General features: G+C 40.3%; 1 protein-coding gene across 4 annotated transcripts in view; it reads left to right on the top strand.

Annotated features, from left to right (window-relative positions):
• LOC110320040 (serine/threonine-protein kinase TNNI3K) overlaps positions 1-18,866 on the top strand; it is a 250,965-nt gene that overhangs the window by 19,617 nt on the left and 212,482 nt on the right. For all 4 annotated transcript variants that reach the window (XM_021195894.1, XM_029537368.1, XM_029537369.1 and 1 more), the window contains exon 5: positions 7,226-7,336. In XM_021195894.1, the coding sequence (XP_021051553.1) occupies positions 7,226-7,336 (111 nt within the window). The remainder of the gene's footprint in view (positions 1-7,225; positions 7,337-18,866) is intronic.

Below are 18,866 nucleotides of genomic sequence, written 5' to 3'. Positions count from 1 at the left end.
TTTGTTTCATAACTTCTGTTAGTGTCCATGTGTCTCTGTTTAGTTTCTGTTTCCAGGATCTGTCCATTGGTGAGAGTGTGGTGTTGAAGTCTCCCACTATTATTGTGTGAGGTGCAATGTGTGCTTTGAGCTTTACTAAAGTTTCTTTAATGAATGTGGCTGCTTTTGTATTTGGAACATAGATATTCAGAATTGAGAATTCCTTTTGGTAGATTTTAACTTTGATGAGTATGAAGTATCCCTCCTAATCTTTTTTAATAACTTTGGGTTGGAAGTCAATTTTATTAGATATTAGAATGGCTACTCCATCTTTTTTCTTCGGACCATTTGCTTGGAAAATTGTTTTCCAGCCTTTCACTCTAAGGTGGGTTTCCTGTAAGCAGCAAAATGTTGGGTCTTGTTTGTGAAGCCAATCTATTAGTCTATGTCTTTTGATTGGGGAATTGAGTTCATTGATGATAAGAGAAATTAAAGAAAAGTAATTGCTTCTTGTCATTTTTGTTGTTAAAGTTGGGATTCTATTCTTTTGGCTGTCTTCTTTTAGGTTTGTTGAAGGATTACTTTCTTGTTTTTTCTAGGGTTTAGTTTCCGTCCTTGTGTTGGTGCTTTCCCTTTATTATCTTTTGAAAGGCTGGATTCGTGGATAGATATTGTGTGAATTTGGTTTTATCATGGAATACTTTGGTTTCTCCATCTATTGTAATTGAGAGTTTTGCTGGGAATAGTAGCCTGAGCTGGCATTTGTATTATCTTAGGGTCTGTATCACATCTGTCCAGGATCTTCTGGCTTTCATAGTCTCTGGTGATGTCTGGTATAATTCTAATAGGCCTGCCTTTATATGTTACTTGGCCCTTTTCCCTTGCTGCTTTTAATATTCTATCTTTATTTAGTACATTTGTTGTTCTGATTATTATGTGTCAGGAGGAATTTCTTTTCTGTTCCAGTCTATTTGGAGTTTTGTAGGCTTCTTGTATGTTTATGGTCATCTATTTCTTTAGGTTTGGGAAGTTTTTCTTCTATCATTTTGTTGAAGATATTTGCTGGCCCTTTAAGTTGAAAATCTTTATTCTCATCTACTTCTATTATCCGAAGGTTTGGTCTTCTCATTCTGTCCTGGATTTTCTGGATGTTTTGAGTTAGGATCTATTTGCATTTTGCATTTTCTTTGATTGTTGTGCCCATGTTCTCTATGGAATCTTTGCACCTTAGATTCTCTCTTCCATTTCTTGTATTCTTTTGCTGATGCTCACATCTTTGGTTCCTGATTTCTTTCCTATAGTTTCTATCTCCATAGTTGTCTCACTTTGAGTTTTCTTTATTGTTTCTACTTCCCTTTTTAGGCCTTGGATGTTTTTGTTCAATTCCATCACCTGTTCGGTTGTGTTTTCCTGTAATTCTTTAAGGGATTTTTGTGTTTCCTCTTTAAGGACATCTACCTGTTTAACAGTGTTTTCTTGTAATTCTTTAAGGACTTCTACCTCTTCAGCAGCGTACTCCTGTATTTTTTTAAGTGAGTTATTAATGCCCTTCTTAATGTCCTCTACCATTATCATGAGGTATGATTTTAAATCCAAGTCTTGCTTTTTGGGTGTGTTGTGATATCCAGGACTGGCTGAGGTGGGAGTGCTTGGTTCTGATGATGGTGAGTGGTCTTGGTTTCTGTTAGTATGATTCTTACGTTTGCCTTTTGCCATCTGGTAATCTTTGGTGTTAGATATTATAGTTGTCTCTGGTTGGAGTTTGTTCCTCCTGTGATTCTGTTAGCCTCATTCAACAGTCCTGGGAGTCCAGCTCTCTCCTGAGTCTCAGTGTTCAGAGTACTCTCTGCAGGCAAATTCTCCCCTTGCAGGGAAGGTGCCAGAGGTCTGGCATTCAGACCTGCCTCCTGGCTGAAGACATAGGCCCAAAAAGGGGCCTGTCCCAGAAGTTGTGTTGCCTCTTCAGTCTGCACTATCACCAGCAGACTGGTCCCTGGGAGACCCAGAGTACAAGTGTTAACTTCTTCAAAACAGTTGGAAAGTAGGCTCTTAGGAAACAAAGTAGACAAACCTCCCTTCACAGCATCCAGAGAAACCCTGGGTTCTTTACCGATGTAAAAGCAGGCAAAGTCACTAGTGTTGATTAACACCTGCCTGCAATGAGGTATGCCTTTCCGATGAAAGTATACATTTAGGCAGCACAGGCAAATGTGCATTTTTTGAATCCCACGCAGGTATTTTCAGGCAACAGTGAGAAGAGCACTGCTTCACCCCATTCCCACATATCTCCGTTTTCCAAATTTTCCTGCTAGCATATTTTTTAGTTCTTTTTCTCATTGCAATGTTATTAGATGGTTTAAATCAACACAAACTGAACCTCCTTAAGCCCTCTTGAGCTGCCAGATTTTATTGCACTCAATCTTGGATTCCAATTTAAACTTTATATTATCTTTTATTGCAGCATTCATAATTTCTGGGTTACTTGTTTGTTTCACACGTTGCTCTGTGAACTCTCAACATCAGAACTGAGGGTTTTCCTTTGATTCTTCTCCATATAGAACCAAGAAAGGGTCCTGGGTGGGTAGCGTCCAGAGTTCAGGATTTATCAAGTATCTGGACATTATCTTGGTGTGGCTTGGCCTCAAGAGTGCCAGCAGCCTAGAAGCTAAACTAGGTGTGCTCATCTGTCACCTTTAAGACTTTCTGGCATCCACTACATGTTAAAAAACAAAAACAAAAACAAACAAACAAAAAAAAACAACAAAACCCAAACCACCTGGTCTTTCCCTCTGCCCTCCAGTTTTCTCATCTCTAAAGCAGAGTTGGAGGTGGGGTTGGGGGTGGGGTGAAACGTAGGCACAGCTTTCTATTTCTGAGCATGCTCAAGGTGCAAAGGCTTATTCCTAGTGTCCCTTCCTCCCTTAAAAGAAAAGCTGGAGTAAACATAATTATCTGCTTTGTTAGGTCACTTGGGAGATTTTAAAGAACAAAGAATATTTAATAGTAGCAAAATAACTATTACAAGGAAAATGCTAATAAAATTAACCATTATTGTACAATTTAAATTAAAAAAAATTTTAGACACTTGTATATCATCTATTTTACACAGAAAATAAAATGAAATGGGTCTGTCATTTGGTTCATAACAGTAAAAAGGTTGAGAATTGCATCAAAAGTCTTAGCTTATACATAGATTTCTGCTCATACTTTATTAAGAGTAAAATTCTCTTATGCAAGTACTTGCTCACATACTCATTGAGCAAAACAACAAGTTGATACCATAGAAAATATGCTCTTTGGAAATACATCCATATGCAAATATTTGACAAATTGACTTCAGATATGGCTTGATTGCAAATTTGATTTGCAAAATACTTAGCATAAGGCAAAGCTGCAGTGTGCCCTTCTCTCTCCTCCTACTGGCAACCGGAAGTATGACATGGAGAAAGATCCTGTCTCACAAAGAAACACAAAGCCATAGCTTCTACCATGTCTCTGGGATCCCCAAGTTAACACAGTACTTGTTGTGTGCTTTGCTCATGGGAATATTTTGAAGCCTTTGTCATTTTGTAAGCTTGGATTCCTTGAAACTTGGTCATTTTGTATGTTTGTTTGTTTGTTTGTTTGTTTAAATTCATTAAGTTGGCTCAGTTAGCAAAACTCTAAAAGGGAACTAAAGCTTGTTCCCTGAACCCTTCTCTAGAGTTCTGCCTATCCAGTTTTCATATTTCAATACTGTATGCTTCTAAAATGATATGCAGATGTTGGAGAGGAAACACTGAGCCTTAATACAGTTCAGAAGAGGTCACCTGGGAATTTAAGTGAACAGAAGACTGAATTAGACCATCCAATTTAGCCCCAAACCTGCCTCACATGCAATGCACAGGAAAATTGTGATTCACCTAACTACATGGCATGTCTTTGTGGAAGCTGATGTAGAAAGGTGATTTATTCATTCCATTCTGTACATTTCTCCTAAGATGTCATCTCAAATCATATTTGCTACATATTTATTATGTAATATATACAACATATATATTTGTATGCAATAAATATACATGTTTGTTACAAAGTGGAAGGAGATGGAGGGATGGCCCTGTGTCTTTTCTACAAAGCCAGGCCTTATAGAGACCTCCGAGGGCTTCCCCTGTGGGTCGTGAGCTCCGAGGCTTCCTCTGTGGGTCGTGAGCTTGGTGACTGCTACACCCCCCAGCCCAGTCCTTTCTGCCTTCTCAGCACATACACATAGTTGATTAACAGCAGTCCTGGCTACAGACCCCAAAGCAAGTGCCCCACAGTTTCCAAAGGCTGTTCTCAGACCAGAACTATTTAGCATTAACTCCGTTGGCACCGTGGATTAACTAGGCCTGTGGGGAAGCTCTGTTCTGTGCATGGTCAAGCATTCCAGGGCAGCCCCATCTTCCTTTCTGAATACGGACCTCATCACTGCCCTCATTACCAGTTTTGACAACCAAAAGCACAGTACAATCCCAAGATGAGAATTAAGAACCAATGATTTAGAGGAGAGATTAAAAGATTCATTAACTTAAATTGATTTTTTAATCCAAGTCGTCTTTCTATTTGTACAAATGACTTGACTAAGGATTGCATTTTTCCCAAATGGGAATTTGTCAAGAAAGTAATAAAAGATTCTTTAAAGAAGAAGGAAAAAAATCTAAGAAAAAAACCCCATGGGGGGGGAGGCATTCTTAACCAAAATTTCCAAGTAATGATGACTTTTGAAAACAGTCTTAATAATAGGCCCTTGTGTTAGTTAAACATTTATGCTCGTAAAATGATATAATAATTAACTTACAAACAGCATCTTTTCTCAGTCCTTACATCAGTCAGCTTTACTTCCTCTAGTACCTTCTCTTCCAAGCCTGCGTTAGCCAAGCCTCCAGAGCAGTGTTCCATGATCATGATACAAATGCTCAGTTCATTTCCAGACTTTTTCCAAGGGCTCACAGTCTCCATGGCTAAGGAACAAGATAGGTGATAAATAAATGAAAGTTAGATAATAAGGCAAACAATGACGGAACTCAAACTGAGACTTGGTGCTTCTGTGAAGGGAGCACTTCCCTGTTCAGCCCCAGTTCAGATAACTTTTTATGTGAGTCTCATTACAGTCCACCACAACATAAAAAGGAGTTGGGAGTCAGGAACTAGGGGGTGGCTTGGTTTGTTAAGAAAATCATATTGTTCACAGTTAGTAGACCTAAGTTCAACTCCCAGCCCTGGCTCAATCTAAACTTATGAAGGAGGCTCACTTTGTGATCCAGAATGCCCACAGGGATCGTTGAGAAGCAGAGCCTGAGGATGCAAAGCTTCAAGAAAATTCAAGTGACAACATCTGAGGTAAAAGGCAGAACCAGGGTTAGGAGGAGATCACAATGCAGACCTGATCAGACCTGCACTAGGCTGCACAGAGCAGACTGAACCATGGCAGTGTGCTGACTGGCCCGCTTCAGCACTATAGCATATCCCAGAAGATCAGTAAGTGAAGGCAAGGTGACAGGAAATTAGCTTACCCTTAATCCAAGTGTGGTGTCTTCTGAGTGGAGAAAGAGAGGGTTTGTTTGTTTGTTTGTTTGGGGGTGAAGCAGAAAGAGTCAATGTGTCCCAGTTAGGTTGTTTTTTTTTTTTTTCCAATTAACACAATTTAGGGTCATTTGGGAAGAGGGAACCACCTCTAGAGAATTTCTTTCATTGGATCGGCCTGTGGCTGTGCCTTTGAGGAATTGTCTTGGTTGGTGATTGATGTGAGAAGGCCTAGCCCACTATTGGGCAGTTGGTCCTGGGGAGTGTAAGAAAGATAGCTGAATGAGCTAGCAAGCAGCATTGACCATGGTTCCTGCTCCCAGGTCCCTGCCAAGAGTTCCTGTGTAGGTTCCCTCAAAGACTGACTGTGACTCGGAAGAGCAACATGAAACAAACCCTCTCCTCCCCAGTTATATTGGTCATGACAACAGAAAAGCAACTCAGAGGGCTATGCTGGACTCTCCGTGATCTTTAACTTTCTTGGTAGAGCATGTGGACAGAAGGAAAGACTCGCTGCATGGTTCTGAAGATCTTGGCCTAAGTTTTAAACTCTTAAGTTACTTTTTCCAAACCTTCATATGTGTATATGATGATGTTAAAAAAATTCACTTAATTTGTAAGCAGTGGAATTTTATTTATATTATTGAGTTTTGAAATGACATGTTTTAGTTCTAGGTGATCAATCTTATAAAGAGTCCTCTTTCCTGACACTTCATGTATCTATACATCAAGTATTCTAGACTTTGAGATTAAGTATTTATTTACTTATTTATTTATGACTCAGTTGTTTGTTGAGACAGAGACTGTCCTCAGTATTCCAAGTGCTGGCATTATACGCTTGCACCACCACGCCTGCTTTGAGTTTTTAATAGAGGGTGAAGCAAAGAGAACTTTGTGTTTCTACCAATATCTGGGGGTTTGTGAATATGCAAGCTATCACATCATCCTTTCATGTTCTGAACCAAGTTAGACAATACTGAGTTATTGTGTATATCCCATGATGCCATTGTATCAGAAAGAATAATTATATAATTATCACAAAAGTCCAGTGAATTGTGGTTTATTCTGTGTTTATTATATTTTCATCTTAGAAGAAATGTTTCATCTTCATTCTCAAGAGAAAAAAGATACTTCAATTTTACACTCTTCCTGTAAGCTCTTGACCTCCTTGGGGTTGATGTTAGTTACTAAGAAGTCATGTTTGGGCTGGAGAGTTGGCTCAATGATTAAGAGCACTGACTGCTCTTCCAGAGGTCCTGAGTTCAATTTCCAACAACCAGATGGTGGCTCACAACCATCTTTCATGGGATCTGATGCCCACTTCTGGTGTGTGTCTGAAGACAGCTATGGTGTACTCATATAAATAATAATAAATAAATGATATTTACAAAAAGAGAAGTCATGCTTGCAGGCTTGACACTTGGAAGGCTCATACTGTTAAGCGACCTTGCCACAGACAAGTACTCTTTCCACCTTTCCTAGTTATGTGGCAAGGGCTGATGGGTGCTACTCCATTCTGCCATTTGGTCCGATGTCTCAGCCACCTGCGCCGTACTGCTTGCTGATGTAAGCTTTTCTCAGAAGTCACACTTAGACTTTCTTTGAACACCCATGCCTCATATAACCAGGAAATCAACAGCATCCTGTGCTCAGCCTCACCATCTGCTGTGAGTGGAAAAAACACTCATGTTGTATCTCATTGCAGGATAGCCTGGAACTTATCACTTCACTGTTGCACAGCGGAGCAGATGTTCAGCAAGTGGGATATGGTGGCCTCACAGCCCTCCACATCGCTGCAATAGCTGGGTACCCAGAGGTAAGTCTTGCCTCCTTCGTGTCAGAAGAAAAAAAAATGTTACTTGCCTTTTCTAGTTGAATGCCATTGTCTGAGGCACTGTATTTTCAGCTCCTAGAACTGATTCTGTTTTTCTAACTACTGGACACACTCATTTACTTTGACAGTAAAATTTGCTATGTAAATGTGATTTTATACTGAGTTCCATGCATTATGTAACAATGTACTGAAGCATCAATTAATATAAAGATGTCTAGGTATAAGTGGTGCTGTGCTGTTATTGAGAGCACATGCTTTGCATTCAGGCAGTGTGGCTGCCACAGCTTTCTCTTCTTTCTTTGAAGAAGTTACTGACTCTCATGCCCTCCTTTTTTTATTTGGAAAAAAGTAATAGAAGGATTAGGCTGTAGCTCAGTGGTAGATTATTGCCTGACACATGCAAGATTCTGGCTTCAACTGTTATAAAATAACTATAGGTTTATTACAGTGTTTAATTAAAGTTTGCACACAAAATACTCTGAAGGATGCTTCCTACAGAATGAGAAGAGATGCAAGTCTGTTCTCTAGTCTTTCCATTTATATACCACTTGAAAAAAAATTTATTAAATTCAAATATACTTCATACACTACTCTGAGTGCTGGGATGGCAGGGCCAAGACAATAGACAACATCTCCATTTCTGTGGAGCACAGGCACAAGCAAGAGTCGGACAAGGAAGAGAAGATATTATATAATCTGAGTTGCCAGTGAGTACAATAGAGCACTGGAATATGGACAACTATGGAGAAGTGGGTATCACTTACGTGAGCCCTATGTCAGAGACTCTGAAGGACCATGATTCTGAACCAAGGCCTGAGTGAAGTGAGAGCGATCTGAGAGCAGAAGCACACAAGCTGGAGACCTAGAGCTCACAAAGGCCCAGGCAGCACAGGAACTACAGTCATCACAGGCAGTAGGGAGTGGGTGGGGATGCTGGATGCATCATCAGCAAGATAAAGTCCTGAGAAGGCACCCAATCATGTCTTGACTTTTTCAAGTATTACATTTTAAACAGACCACTGTGAAAACATGTGGCTAACTTTGTACATACTCGAGTAGTTTTTACTGCCCCTGCTAAATTAGGTAGCACGTCATATCTCCTGAGAGAAGCTTTCTTACAGGTACAGAGCTGATGATTACAGATTCTGTCTGGAATCCTGGTCACTGGATTCAAAGTTCCACCACTTTCATATTCTACTAAGAAGTACCTGATTATGAAACTCATTAGAGTAATAAATAGCAGCTTTCCACCTCCTCATTAAATAGTTATTTTTGAAATTTTTGATATCCAGAATCCAACTATACCTTTCCTCATCAATACACAATTCCTCAAACAAGTGTGAACAGAGACACAAATAAAGCCATCTGTAACATCTATGAAATACATTTGAGCTATGTCTCCTAATGATGCCACTCCACAGGTCCTCACTGTTACGTAACAGTATCATGTTGAGAACAGAAGGTTCTCCTTTATTTTATTGTTTCTCACTACTACAAAATCTTACTCACTACAAAGTTAATGTAGCTATCCAGAGACATTGTTGTAAATGTATAGCATCAGTTTGCACTGTTTATGGGGAAAGACAAAAATCTCAGTAAAGCTACATAAAAGGGCGTTCTTCTTCCCTATTGAAAGTATAAAATCTCAACTAGAACCATAAGCATTAAGAAATCCTAGTAGAAGAACTGGTGAATGGCTGCCACACTCCTCTGAAGGATGCCCAACCTTCAGTGAGCTGATGTATATGCAAGTGATGTTTAGCAAGCTATCTCTTCAGCTTCTTCAGATGGCCCTGTTTTCTTGGGCTGTGAATTAGAGACAAACAGATCTTTGATTTCACCTGCTCAGGGCCAACTCTACTGAAACAATTCAGGTAGGTCTCTACAAGTACTAATTTCTTAGTGAGCCACCCAATTCCCTCCCTACCCAGCTTAAAGACTCAACTCCTAACCAACTGAACATGAAATGGGTTTGGGCTCAGCATCCTTTGTTCTCTTCTTACATAGCATACTAATTAAGTTATAGGTCAGATAAGAAAAGTAATGCAGTGAAATGTTATCTGCCCCCCCACCAAAAAAAAGCAAAAACAAAACACAGAAACAAAAAAATCAACCCAAATCACCGTATTCAATTGTAAATGTTTGAGGTAAAGAAATGGCTTAGCATCCAAGAGCTGAGAGCTGAGTTGTATTCTCAGCAGCCACAACAGGCAGCTCGCAACCATCTGAAACTCCAGCTCCAGGCAACTGGACACACATACCACATACACACACAGACACACATGACTAAAAATAAAAGGTATGCATTTTAAAAATGTAAAGTTCCACGGCTCATTTGCTTCAGAACTAACAGTTGCAGTGAATATTTTCAATATGTTCTGTCCTCAGTCTGAATGGGAAAGAGTCCACTGCTCCAGCCTGTGAGTTTTGTGTGGAGTTTCCAGTGAAATTCTGCAGAGTCCCTGGAGCACCCTCTCCTTAAGTGTGGTTTCCCTTCCTGGGGTTTTAGTTAGCCAAAATCAGCTCTGGTTTGGAAGCATTATGTGGGAAATTCTAGAAACGGTTCTCAAGGTTAGACTAAATTTTATTACACCATGTTGTTGTAACTGATCTATCATATTATCTATCTATGCTCTGAGCTTAGCTCATAAAGTAAAGCAAACTTCGTCATAGGCACGGGCATCTAGGGAAGCAATGTGCATCAACTTCAGTACTGCTGCTGGGGATCACAGAACTCACATTCAGTCAATCGGGGACACTGCTCTTTACAGCTGCCAAGGAACTAATGGAGAAGTTTGCATCCACTGCATTTTTTTTTTTTTTTTGCATATCCCTAATAGCTAAAACTGTTGAATATTTTTTTATTTTTTTATTTATTGTTTTTTTATTAGATATTTTCTTTATTTACATTTCAAATGCTATCCCAAAAGTTCCCTATATCCTCCCCCAACCCCGGCTCCCCTACCCACCCACACCCACTTCATGGCACTGGCATTCCCCTGTGCTGGGTCATATAAAGTTTGCAAGACCAAGGGGCCTCTCTTCCCAATGATGGCCGATTAGGCCATCTTCTGCCACATGTGCAGTTAGAGACATGAGCTCAGGGGGTGCAGGTTAGTTCATGTTGTTGTTCCACCTATAGGGTTGCAGACACCTTCAGCTCCTTGGGTACTTTCTCTAGCTCCTCCATTGGGGGCCCTGTGTTCCATCTAATAGATGACTGTGGGCATCCACTTCTGTGTTTGCCAGGCACTGGCATAGCCTCACAAGAGGCCGCTATATCAGGTCCCTTCAGCAGAATCTTGCTGGCATGTGCATTAGTATCTNGGTTTGGTGGCTGATGATGGAATGGATCCCCAGATGGGGTAGTCTCTGGATAGTCCATCCTNTCATCTTAGCTCTAAATTTTGTCTCTATACCTATATCCTTTCATGGGTATTTTGTTCCTTATTCTAAGGAGGAATGAAGTATCCACATGAGGGTCTTCCTTCTTGGTTTTCTTGTGCTTTGCAAAATGTATCTTGGGTATTGCCTGCTTGTGGACGTTGTACATCGTGGTGCGGAGCCTAGTGCGCACCACGATGTACAACGTCCACCATTTGCACAAGAATTTCATAAATTCAATGTTTTTAATAGATGAGTAGTACTCCATTGTGTAAATGTACTACATTTTCTGTATCCATTCCTCTATTGAGGGACATCTGGGTTCTTTCTAGCTTCTGGCTATTATAAATAAGGCTGCTATAAACATAGTGGAACATGTGTCCTTATTACCAGTTGGAGCATCTTCTGGGTATATGCCCAGAAGAGGTATTGCTGGATCCTCTGGTAGTACTATGTCCAATTTTCTGAGGAACCACCAGACTGATTTCCAGAGTGGTTGTACAAGCTTGCAATCCCATCAGCAATGGAGGAGTGTTCCTCTTTCTCCACAATCTCTTTCTCCACAACCTCGCCAGCATCTGTTGTCACCTGAATTTTTAATCTTAGCCATTCTGACTNGAGTGAGATGGAATCTCAGGGTTGTTTTGATTTGCATTTCCCTGATGACTAAGGATGTTGAACATTTTTTCAGGTATTTCTCAGCCATTCAGTATTCCTCAGTTGAGAATTCTTTGTTTAGCTCTGTACCCCATTTTTTTTAATGGAGTTATTTGAATATCTGGAGTCCAGCTTCCTGAGCTCTTTGTATATATTAGATATTAGTCCTCTATCAGATTTAGGATTAGTAAAAAATCCGTTCTCAATCTGTTAGTGGCCTTTTTGTCTTGTTGACAGTGTCTTTTGCCTTACAGAAGCTTTGTAATTTTATGATCTCCCATTTGTCAATTCTTGATTTTACAGCACAAGCCATTGGTGTTCTGTTTAGAATATTTTTTTTCCCTGTCACTGCATGGTTTTTAAGCTGTGTATGCAGGAATGGAAGTTGAGATCATAACAATGGCAGAAAGTTGGATTAGGCTGGAGGGCTGGAGAGAAGAATTAACTCAGAGAGGACAACTGAATAAGAAGAAAGATTAACATGGGTCCCTGCTGTGGGAGAAAGCAGGAAGAGAGTGCTGTTGCAGCACCTAGGAAAGCCAATGGGGTGAAGGTTTGGGCATGGAATGATGCTGAGTGCCATGGGGAAACATGTACACTTTCCTTAACTAAGCCAAGTGCAGGTGCATACCCACTGCTCTATTTAACTCTTGGGGTACAGGCAGGACAGTGCCAGGGAGTGAGGGGGAGCTGCCTTGTGATGAGAGTAAAGGCCTTTGTCACCCACATCTTCTGTGAAACACTGCACGATGCTGACTTCTTGGACAGGTCTCCACACACCAAATCAAAACCCTCCATTAATGTCTCTAGTGTGTTTGTCCTTCTGCAATCAAGAATTCTGTTAAACAGTTTTACAATGAAATTTCCATTGATATAGGCAGCTTTCTACTTCAATAATGGAAGATCGCACGGGCTACAGGTTCTCAGGTACACAGAATGGAAGCAGAGGCTCAGATGTGAATTTACTAGGCTGTAAGAACTTATTTGCATACATTGATTTGTAAAAGGCCCAAACAATCAATAAACATGTATTGAACCCTCTTCTCTTTGGGTACACATTTACACATATATAATACTATCTCTTGACCATGGAAAACTGGAGAAGCTTAGGCTCGCTCTTTCTCTGTTGTTGGCGTAATGTACTGTTTGCTCTCCTCTCTGAATAACTAATGTTAACCTCACTTTACACAGTGAAGAGACTAAGGATTAGAAAGTTGACTTACAGCCACTGTGTAGGGCATTCAGATAATGAGGAAATTAATCATATGAGACTCTACCCTGTTCACTGTTAAACCTCAGATCTAAGCTTTTTCTGTATACTTTTAAAAAATTAATTAATTACTTTATTTTTATATTCCATTTTTTATTTCCCCCATTCACCTCCCAACTGTTCTACATCCCATACCTCCTCCCCAATCCCCCTGTCTCCACAAAGATGTCCCAACCCCCTATCCTGCCTGACCTCTAAACTCTCTAGGGCCTCCAGTCTCTTGAGGGTTAGGTGTATCAACTCTGAATGAACACAGACCTGGCAGTCCTCTACTGTATAAGTGTTGGGGATCTCATATCAGCTGGTGTATGCTGTCTGTTTGATGGTCCAGTGTTTGAGAGATCTCAGGGGTCCAGATTAATTGAGACTGCTGGTCCTCCTACAGGATTGCCCTTCTTGTTAGCTTCTTTCAGCCTTCCTTAATTCAACAACAGATCTAATCTAATCTTAAGGAAAACAATTTATTCTGGAGCCATTTTGAATGACCATGGCCCACAACAAAGATATACACAGACACACACGCAGATACAGACACATAGACACAGTCACAGACACAGAGACACACAGACACATGCACACATATGCAGAAGCACACATGAATACACAGAAAGATACACACAGATAAACATAGTACACACAGATACACACATATATACAAACATACACTCAGAGCTATGCAGAGAGAGACATACACACATGCAGACACATACCCACATATACACAGACACATTCCAGACACACACAGATACACGCACACATACACACAAAACACACATGGACACACCTAGAGACAAACAAATAAACATAGAACACACACACATGCATATATATATATATATATATATATATATATATATATATATATATAAACATACAGGCAGAGAGATATTCAGAGACAGACAACCAAACACACAGACTGCTCTGTGCCTAAATACTTAGATCTGTGTGGAACACTGCCAAACCTGTATCCCTACAGTTCTTTCTGCAGCTGCCAGTACACCATCAGCATCTGTAGGTTCCTTTGCAGTAGCAAAGGAAAAGCAGATATCAGCCAGGATGCCTATGCAATGTGGAGAGGGGATAGGTACACATACTGGGAGAGCATGGGCAGGTGAGGCAACCACACTGAAGGTATTCTGCCCTGCTGGTTCCCCTTCCAACTTGCAAACACTTACCCAAGCATGGCTCAGAATCGCTTCCAGTTATTTTAGAATTTATTTCTGTTTTCACTGAAATGTAGTTGATGGTTTTTCAATCCATTCTTAACTAAATCATCTCAGTGTTTCAGTAGAGAGTTCTGTTTACCAAAAAAGCTTGCAAGGCTCTCTACATTATTTCCTTTGTAATGGCTTTAGTTTTCTCCCCAGAGGCACAGACAAGAGAATGCTTAAATTATAATGTGTGTCTGCCTCTCTATCTTGCTCTTATGTTCTCTCCTTTTCTCTGATGAATTTATAACATAGTAGAACCGTAGCTGCCTCCAGTATCTTGTGAACTTTATTTGAAATCCAAACAAATTGCAACAAAACAAAACAATTAAGAATTTAGACACCGAGGTGGTGTTTGTCAGGTTTGAGCTGGAGGTTGATGGGCCTCTTCAGCACCCTCTTTCTCTTCTGCAAGCCTCACAGTCCAGGAGAGCAGTGACCACCCAAATGTTCACTTGCTGCAAGGAAGCTCTCACACTCATCTGCCACCCAGGAATGAAAGAAAGGTTGACTACAAACAGTATTGTGGAACCTCCTCCTTCTGGGGCCTATGAGAAGGGATCCCTACTTCATCTCATAACACTGAACTCTCTTCTGAGCCCCCAGAATGCTCTGTTAACACAGCACTAACAACAACCATAACACCTTAAAATCTCTTACTTTAAAGGACATTGTGCCTTGATGTTTCCTTGAATCTCAACCCAAGACCTTTCAATAACCTTGCCCCAAATATATAGACTTAGGTCTCCTTCAGTTCTCCTCCTCCTCCTCCTCCTCCTCCTCCTCCTCCTCCTCCTGGCAAAACAAACAAAGAAGGCCAAAAGCACAGAGGAATCCAGCAGAGTCATCTGAGATGATAAAATTAGTAAATGGGAAAGCTGTGTTCTCATAGAGGCTGGTGTCCTTTTCTCAGTCCAAATATATATCTGTCTTCTCACTTGATAAGAATGGAAGCCTGAAGCATGATAGATGGAGGCTTAACACAAGACAGGAAAACAATGTGCAGGTCGGAATCTTCATACCAAAGACATAATGGCGTCCTGGTGCCTCTTCAAGGCTGTGATATGTCTCTGACTATGCGTTTCAGATTTAATAAGTCTATTGTGAAAAACACAGGACACAAGTCATTGTTGCTTTAGCACGGTCACAGAGCTGGGCAGACATCTTCACAATCTAATTGCAGCACGTGATCAGCCCTCTGGAAGCAAGGTCTATGCCTCTCAGCAGTCAATTTGTCCTACTGACCCTCCCAGCCTGGGTACTCCCAGAACATTCAATTTCCTGAGACACTGCCCTAAAATTTATTAGGATCAATAAATTATGTAAATATGTAAAATAAACATCTGACTGAATGAGCAGTTGGAAAGGAGACCTCTAGTCGCCAAACCACAGCATTAGAAGTTTGGTGTGTTCCAGGACCTATTGCTTGGTTTGCAGGAGGAAATTTCTCACTGTGGTTATGGTCACACCTCTGTGCAGTTGCTTCTGTGACTTCTGTCTCTGTTGCCTCGTCTTTTAAGGACAATAGTCAGTGGATTTAAGCTCACCTAATAATTAAAGCTCACTAATAATCACATTTAACCACAATTATGTGCTTAATGTACAGTTAAGCTTAAATTCAGTTCCATTTTTTAGAGTACCAGAGGCTAATACTTCAAGAAACAAGTTTGAGGTGACCACGGTTCAGTCCACAGCAAGCACATGTCTCAAATACCAAACTCTGTCTTACATGGGGCATATGAGAGTTTAAGTCATCAGTTTTTCTTACACAGATGCCAGGGTATTCCCAGATATTGTTAATTCATGGAGTGCTGTTATCGACTGGCAATTCTCTCACAAAATTTTTCAGATCAAGAAATATATCCTAAATTACTCCATGAATTTGAACACTCAGGGCTACAATAATTCAGATAGAGACTAGTGTGCGCACTGCGCTCTAGTCCAGCATACAAGTTATTCCCAGAAACCAGAATTAATTGCACATACTTCCATGTGTGCTTTGAGCTACCACTCACTCAGGGTGAACCTGACATCCATGTGTCATGTGGTTAGTTCATGAAGCTAAACCTTTATTAAACACACAGTCTTACATCTCTAAGATCCAATTTAGGATCACTACATCTTCTGTGGCATTCAAAAGTAGTTTTCTCATAAGTTGAAACCAGAAAGTCTGTGTTCCCAACTACTGTGTTGCATGTTAGAGGGGCTTCTTCTATGAAGGGCAGAGGCCACGTCTCACTGCCTAGGCTTTTGGTTTGGAGACTGAGACAGAATAATATGTCATACCTCATAATCAGCTTATTTTACACTTCCATAGGCAATGCTTCAAGCACGTATCATTTGTAAGACACGAAAAGAGAGAGCCCAGGCACCACTCAGACCTTTGACATAGCCTGCATTAGCTGCTATTAGACAGTAAGTATTGCTTTGGGCGTGAGATAGATAGAAGGACACAAGCCAGAAAAGCTTTATGGGCTAATAAAAATGTAAATTAGATGTTAATCAGCTTTCTACCCTGGAATGTGACGAAAGAGGCATTACCTGAGAAATTAGATTCAAAGATTATTGCTAATCAAATCAACCCAAAATGAGACAGCCTTTGTAACCAGCTAATGTCTCGTGAAAATCTGCTTTTCTCCCAATTTTTCTAGGGGCTAATATTGATTCAAACATTCTCAGTTCTCTATACATTCTACAAGCACATACATAATGCATACACACCTATCGTATGGGCTTGTATACACATACATGCATACATGCACACATACATATACATACACACACAGTGTGTGATATATCAACCAAGTGGAAATAATCCTTGCTATACCTTCTAACTGTTGTTAGGATACTGTCATGAAACTGAATGTCTTACATCTAGGATTTCAACAGTTCCTTATAAATCAAGGTCTCTGCATATTTGTCAAGTCACATTACTAGAATATCAGAAATTTTTTTGTTTTGGGGTTTAGAAACTAGAGTTCTTCCCCTTGATCTTGAAACCCTGGAGAGACTGATATTTGCTCCTGACCTGTGGATGCACAGTGTGATCTGTGAACGCACAGTGAACACTGCCCCACTTCCATCAGGAATTACTCAACCTGAGATAGTTCACAGGGAGTCTGTGATGAAACACTAGGACCTCCTAAGAATATCGCATGCTTGTTCTCTGTAGCTCCCTCTGGGGAATCTCTGACAACCTTCTGAAGCATGCTGGGATTGAGATAGAAGAATAAGAGTCTAGAGCCCTGTGACTGGCTCTCCATAGTTGCTACCTCTAGTAGCATCTCTCTTCTAATGTGTTCCTCAGAGGCATGTGTTACCACTACTTACTGGTGTTTGTTCTTGCACAATCATGTATCAGATGAGTATATATGTATCACAAAACACGCCTGCACTACAGAAGGATCCCACTGCTCTAGAGCTGCTCTGAGAAGCAGTTCCATGGGATTTTATAGCGTATGAAATGTTGGTACTTTTCCTTTTTCCCATGCCTTCAAGGTTGCTGGACTCTAACTCTTTTAGATCTAAAACAAACAGTCCAAAATTGTTATATTTTGATACTCTGAACTCATCAATGTAAGACCCTCCTGAAAAGATATATACTGAGCTATCCAGATTAGGTAAAATTTAGCAAAATAAAGGTAATGATTGCAAACATTTCCCAGAACTGCCTTGAATGTTCCATTTTCTCTGCTTTCACAACATTATTCTGCAGCAACACCCTGGTTTGTCAGGCCTGTGTACAACATGCTTACACTCCATTGAATCCTGCCTCTCCCCCCCCCCCCGGGCGAAAATGTTCAGGTTTTCTCAAACAAGATGTTGGGAAAGATACTTCCTGCCTGGCAGAACCTCACCAACTCCATTTCCCTGAGAGAATGATCCAGAGTCTCTTCCTGTGAAGACAGAAGCCATCATTCCACAAGACGTGCTGTGACAGAAATTAACAGTTCTCATTTTAATGTGCTCTGCCTTTATCATAATGTAGTCTCTATGCTTTGCCTTCTAAGTTTCCCCAAAGGCAAAGTGAAAAGCTGTATTCTTCATACCGCTAAGTTTCTCTACCTGAAATATCTCAGTCTTCTAATCAACAAGAGCATTTTATGTACTTTTCTGCTATCATTTAAGATGACCTGCCTCAGAAACATGGCTTGACTTGGTCATTTATTACACATGTTTTTGAGCATATTAACAACATTGTTATAAAATCTTCATTGACCTCAGAGACACATAGAACATGCTTTGTTGTGTTTAGATTGTTGTTTTTTGTTTTTCTTTTCTGGAACAATATCCATGCTAGGTAGCTCAGACCAGCCTTGAACCTATGATCTTTCTATCTCAGCCTCCTCAGTGCTGGAATTATGGGCATCTACCTCTCTGCCTTGCTTTACAGTCGATTTTTAATAAGTGTTTGCTAACTGACAAAACTTATGAATTCCAATATGTTTCAGAAATTATACAGTATAAGGAAAATTACTTGTCTCTTCCTCAAAGGCAGAATAGTTAGATTATAATGTCACTGTTCATGAAGAACTGAGGGTGTGAAATCACAAGACATTTTCATAAATACCTTCATACATATTAATCTTTAAGAAACCACAAAATTCAAGTGAGTATCACAGCATGTACAAAGACAGTACTCAGGTGACTTTCAGTATTCAGGTCAACAATGGGAATCCCATCCCATATATTCATTTCCTTACACAAATAGCAACTTGAACAAGCATTCATACAAGAAAATACCTTCTCAAAAATCTTAGGACTCCAGAAGGGATGCAGCACATCAGAGTATATTGGTGAAATAAAAGAAAGAGCACTGAAGAAGTTAGGAAGGACAGTTGCACATAGCGGGGAGAATTATCCCACTCCAAAGCCCAGGCCCAGTTAGTACAGCATAGATAGCCCACGTCTAAGTGTCCCCCATTATAGAGCAGGGCATCAGGCCTGCTCATGTAGACCAGTTGACATGGGTTTCAGACTTGTCCCTAGAAAC

The sequence above is a fragment of the Mus pahari genome, chromosome 4, assembly GCF_900095145.1.
Source record: "Mus pahari chromosome 4, PAHARI_EIJ_v1.1, whole genome shotgun sequence".
NCBI lineage: Eukaryota > Metazoa > Chordata > Mammalia > Rodentia > Muridae > Mus > Mus pahari.
Note: the sequence above shows the minus strand (reverse complement) of the source record. Positions and strands in the feature narration are given on the sequence as shown.